Source organism: Limulus polyphemus, unplaced genomic scaffold (assembly GCF_000517525.1).
Source record: "Limulus polyphemus unplaced genomic scaffold, Limulus_polyphemus-2.1.2 Scaffold5301, whole genome shotgun sequence".
NCBI lineage: Eukaryota > Metazoa > Arthropoda > Merostomata > Xiphosura > Limulidae > Limulus > Limulus polyphemus.
Genome location: NW_013670911.1, coordinates 39,180 through 45,152, shown reverse-complemented (window position 1 = coordinate 45,152; position 5,973 = coordinate 39,180). Strand labels below are relative to the sequence as shown.

General features: G+C 31.5%; 1 protein-coding gene across 2 annotated transcripts in view; it reads right to left on the bottom strand.

Moving 5' to 3' along the window:
* LOC106472401 (polypeptide N-acetylgalactosaminyltransferase 11-like) overlaps positions 1–5,973 on the bottom strand; it is a 20,588-nt gene extending 14,615 nt beyond the window's left edge. The window contains exons 1-3 of one of the 2 annotated variants that reach the window (XM_013933045.2): positions 5,675–5,973; positions 4,508–5,234; positions 2,087–2,253 (exon numbers count right to left, since the gene is read on the bottom strand). In XM_013933045.2, the coding sequence (XP_013788499.1) occupies positions 2,087–2,253; positions 4,508–5,004 (664 nt within the window). In that variant the 5' untranslated portion in view covers positions 5,005–5,234; positions 5,675–5,973. The other variant, XM_022400979.1, reaches the window with a different exon arrangement.

The following is a 5,973-nucleotide window of genomic DNA, read 5'->3' as shown; positions in this document are numbered from 1 at the left end:
TTGGAAGACAGAAGAACAAAAACCTTCTGGTTAGAAGACAGAAGAACAAAAATCCTTCTGGTTAGAAGACAGAGGAACAAAAACCTTCTGGTTAAAAGACAGAGGAACAAAAATCCTTCTGGTTAGAAGACAGAGGAACAAAAACCTTCTGGTTAGAAGACAGAGGAACAAAAAATCCTTCTGGTTAGAAGACAGAGGAACAAAAAACCTTCTGGTTAAAAGACAGAGGAACAAAAATCCTTCTAGTTAGAAGACAGAGGAACAAAAACCTTCTGGTTAGAAGACAGTGGAACAAAAAATCCTTCTGGTTAGAAGACAATGGAACAAAAACCTTCTGGTTGGAAGGACAGAAGAACAAAAACCTTCTGGTTAGAAGACAGTAGAACAAAAACCTTCTGGCTGGAAGACAGTGGAACAAAAACCTTCTGGTTAGAAGACAGAAGAACAAAAACCTTCTGGTTAAAAGACAGAGGAACAAAAACCTTCTGGTTAGAAGACAGTGGAACAAAAACCTGGTTAAAAGACAGAGAAACAAAAAATTTTCTGCATTGGAGAGGGGGGGCTAGCATAATTCATTTCTTAGCAATGCAACAAGTGAACACAGTAAACAACAATGTTGCATAAGAACTGCGTGAAAATAAAGCACTTGTGTGTCATCATTTTACAGCATTTTGATATACTGATACAACAAAACAGGATGCAATATGCATTGTTTAAAAACAGCACCAGGATAAACCAATTTATTAATAATACTACATAAATCTATAGTGTATGTCTATCAGGTCCTGCATTTTGTGGTGGTGTTTGCAATAAAATAATTGTAGTAAATCTATGATGTCCATGAAAAGTTTTATCACACGAATCTTCCACCTAATGACTTCTGTCCTTAAATTTCTACTGACTTTTTTCTAGTTTCTCTTGTGGGTAAATTTTTTAATATTTCTAAATTTGTAAGTAGTTTTTGTCAACATTTCTGAAGCTACTCCAACTCATATTGGGTTTAAATCTAATTAGATTATAGAAAAAATACTGAATTTAGGTTTTCTCTGAGTTATTTTAAATAGTCTGCTAGTTCATCCAATGTCAGATTCTCCATGGGAAAAGGTTTTATGTACAAAGTTTTTCTTTCTAAGATAGTTTATGAGTTGTTTTAGAGACGTCAGGATGTAGATAACACTTATAATTTAAAGCACCATTGTATTAAAACTTTCAGCAAATCTCTGAATACTATAGCTAGGTTTTGAAAAAGGAACAATAACACAGTTAAAATTACATAGGTTGCAGAGATCCTGATAAACTGATAAATTACTTCTGATATTAACAGTTAAAATTACATAGGTTACAGAGCATTCATCAGTTAATCAGATCATCAAGATTTCTGTAACCTATGTAATTTTAACTGTTAATATCAGAAGTAATTTATCAGTTAATCAGACCATCAAGATCTCTGTAACCTATGTAATTTTAACTGTTAATATCAGTAGTCATTCATCAGTTAATCACACCATCAAGAATTCTGTAACCTATGTACTTTTAACTGTTAATATCAGAAGTAATTTATCAGTTAATCAGACCATCAAGATCTCTGTAACCTATGTAATTTTAACTGTTAATATCAGAAGTAATTTATCAGTTAATCAGGCCATCAAGATCTCTGTAACCTAGGTAATTTTAACTGTTAATATCAGAAGTAATTTATCAGTTAATCAGGCCATCAAGATACTTCTGATATTCAGCACCTACGAATATATTTTTGAAATTCTGTTAGTGAAAATATACTAGATTTTGTACTTTGTAATCTCTTGTAATTAAACATTTTCCACTGATGAAAATGAAAGCTTTAGACATATTAAGTTTTCCATGCTTAAATTTTCAAATTAAAATCATGTATTTTCAGTGCGTAAACAGTATCACAAATCGTATAGATGGTCAAGTTCAGCATGACATTTAAGTTGCAATGAAAATGAACACTCTACAGGCAAAAGATCCAAGCTTACACTTCACGAATGTCTATATAATCCAATATACTTTCTATCATCATAAAGTCAAGTATGTAAAAGGATCCAAAATGTACATTTAAACTTACCATCTCTGCTGCTGTCATCCAAAACAATGATTTCATGAAGAAGAACTGACGGAGTTCTATCCAGAATGCTGTGAACCGTTCGGAGCAAGGTTGACAAGGCTTCATTGTAGAAACAAATTATAACACTAGCAGTTGGAAGACTAGATGAATAAGACTGTAACTTACATCTGAAAACAAATATAGCAAATTTATGTAAGTAAATCTATGAAAGTAATAAAATTTCTTAGTTTTTACCATATGATGTATAATATCCATTATATATGGCACAGAACTAACTAACATGTAGGACTATATGTGTCAACAACCTACGCAAGGGTGGATAAATGCAAGAACATCCTGGGCTGTAGAGTATGGTTCTTGGACATCAGATAAAATGTACCATACAAAGTCCTGTTGACATTACAAACCACGTCATTGTGCATTATTAAAAAAACAAAATACCAGCAGCCACAGCAGTATGTTGTAGGTTAAGTAACAAAAACGTAAGTTGTGTGTACTGTTACACATTTGAAACTTCAAGTTATTTTTCTTTCTTCTTACTTTGTTATTAAGCAAAAAAAGCTACATAATGAGATGTCTGTGCTATGCTCATCACAGATATCGAAACCCAGTTTTTAGCATTATAAGCCTTCAGACTTACCACTGTTGGGGAGGGAGGCAACTTCAAATTTGAATAAAATAATCTGGAGAGATCGAATGTCATCTTCATTCACGAAAAACTTCTGATATTAAGCACAAACTGGTCTACTGACATTTTGAATTGCAAGTACAGTCAAATGAAAATGAAAAATAGAATAAATAATAACCTTCGATAAGAAATGTTATGGAAGTCCATACAAGTTTTATGAAAACCTTGTATATCTTGACAGATTATTAACTGTCAACTTTCAAAGTGAGTTCCTCTATATCAATCACCAGATCAAATTCTGTAATAAATTCAAATAAACTAACTTTCTACTATTACTCTGTAACATTAAATATTTCAAAACCAAAGTCTTATTGTCATAATATTCAATAACAACTTTAAACTGTGTATGTTCTCTACATTTTATAAATAGTCATTTGTCTTCTCTTAGCTTAACAAATAACCTCTCTTAAGTTGCACCAAGTCACACAGTCGAAGCTGTATTCTGATTCAAGGTACTAGGTTTTCACAAACATGACTAAAAGCTCCATTTAAAAACTAATGTTGTCTAGGTGTAAAGTTTAAACCACCATGTCTCCAGTTTTAAAATAACACTAATGATTTTAAAATAATGAAACATGGATGAGAATAATACAACAAAATGTTTTTTACAATGTACGTACGCTTATAAATGATCTTAATTCTCATTTTTCAGCATGCATAATCTAAAAATTATGTTTAAAAATGAGAAATTTCATATTAAGTTACACTCTGCTATTGGTATAACTCAACCTTCCCAAGCCAATAAGAAAACTCGAAACTTAAATTACATTATGCTATTGGTACAGCTCAGCCCTCCAAATCAACAAGAAAAGTGGAAACAAATTTCAAATTATGTTTGCAGCCTACTTTACATCACTCCCTGCTCAAGTAGCCAACATATACAATACACATACATGCAGATTTGAAATGTAACATTCCTACGAGGATTATAAAGTAATTAGTTACTGTAACACACAATGAATCCAAACGGCTTGAAAATCATTTGTTCATAGTATACTTTTAAATCAATCATGCAAAATAAATTTATGTACGAATTACAAAGCACAATTTGTAAATTTTATTATTACCATTTAAAATTGTTATTTGGTATTAACAAAGAAAAAAAGTACTTATGACATTAATTCCAAACAAATCTTACTCTATAATAATAGATTAATTTGACCTACATAAAAGATCTGTCACACCGTAAATGCTTTTAAAAAGTCAATAAAAATTGGAGAATAGCCGATTGATAACGAAAGGAGATACCATAAATTGGATTAAAGTAACATAAAACGAATATATCACAAAATTGTGTGGTTCTATGTATTTTTAAACAATGAGAAAGTGATTATTAATAGACAAAATTATCTTCTCAAAATAAAACAAACAAAAAAAATAACAACACAATTGAAATTGTCACTAATATTTCTGTTTTATAATAACTAACATAGTCTCTAGTTCTAGTGTTCAAACACATTCAGTAATAATATCAATAAAACGTACTTCTCTGATTTCATCACAAAGACTTCATTATCAGCTTGATACTTTTGTGACTATTTTACTCCAGGACATAAGTGAAAATTCCATTCTTAAATTCCAATTTACAAAAAGTGTAGGACAAGTAATTATTCTTCAAAATGCACCACCTGGATTGTAATTCTGTAATTATGGTGATAATTTCATTCCAAAGTTTTTCTTGTTGTATTTTGGAGCAAACAAACTACTGTGAAAATTAATAAAAAAAAACTCACAAAGAGTGCCTAGTGTCCGGGATATCCCTGTGGTAACCGAGGCGACTGCTGATCAGAAGATTAAAAGCATGATGACGATCACCTTCATCTTTCAACCGTTGGTCCTGTGGATTTCTGATGACACCAAGTCCCAGTAGATCTGTCGAAGGTAAGGCTCCAGCATTTCTACCTAATGCCCCTAAATAACTGGCATTTCTAAACTGTTTTTCATCACGACTGTCATCATTATTAATCATATTATCCTCTTTTACAGGTATGTTTAAACCTGAATATTCATATACACCAGGACTGTTCTTGTCTTTACCATTTTTTGAATTAAGGTCCTGATGAAAATTTTCATACCGAGGTTTCAGTCTTTTTCTAAATAAATGTCTCGATGATGGAATGTTTGGGCTTTTGGTATATGCAAGGTCAGAATACATGTATATAATCAAAAACCAAGTAAATGAAGTAAGTATCATTCCTAGACAAAATGAACGATAACGTAGAGTAAACATGATGCTGAGAGTACTAACTAATACTGATATAAATGGAAAGATAAGTTAGACCACAACCAAGATCTGATAATATTCCTTTTAATCCTCAAATCCATCTGTTTATGAGTGTATAAGAACTGAATTTTTCTGGTGTGTAATTTACAATTTTCTTTGATCCTTCTAGTTCAGGTCTGAAATCTACAATTTCTGTTGATTCTTGTAGAAAGACAGTTCATTTCATGCTGCTGGTACTGTAAAATCCACAACAAAAATAACAGTGAAAAACTGCCAGTGGTGTTGGTGGTAGTACTACTAATAATATCCAAACAAATAATACATATAAAATAACATCCTTATCTCAGAATAGTACTACAGCCCACAATTCGTTTATTGGGTCTGTTGTTGTTTTTAAATCAGATTTTCAGCAAACTCACGATCATGGCGAAAACTTAAAAGTTAAACTAAAAGATAAGAATAAAACAAATCTGAGGCCCAAACTCTGAAATGCAGTGTCAGCGTTGGGGCTCGATATGCGGTCACAACCATTTCAAAGTTTAGTAGTCACGCTTCTTTTTTCTTAATAAACTAACATTTTAATTCGTATTTTAAATTTAAACCCTCATCATGTTGTCTTTCATTTAAATAGTCTATAAATTTAGGCAAGCAATATCCGTATTTAAACGAGCCATACTTTTAAATTCAAAAACTATTACTGTCAGCTGCTTTTCCATCGCGTCTGCCAACTTGCAAAGCCGGTCACTGCATAACACCAGTTTTGTTTCCGATTCTAACCTAGGTTACTCACAAGGGTGTTGTCTGTGTATTCACTCTTGAGCCGTAGTAATAGTATGCCACATATCATATTATAATTTATGATATTATTCAAGTTTGCTGATAACCTACATTTTTATTAAAAATATAAATTAAAATTAACATAAAACATCAAAGACCAATTTCTTAACTACTTCCATAAAAAAAACAAAATAATAA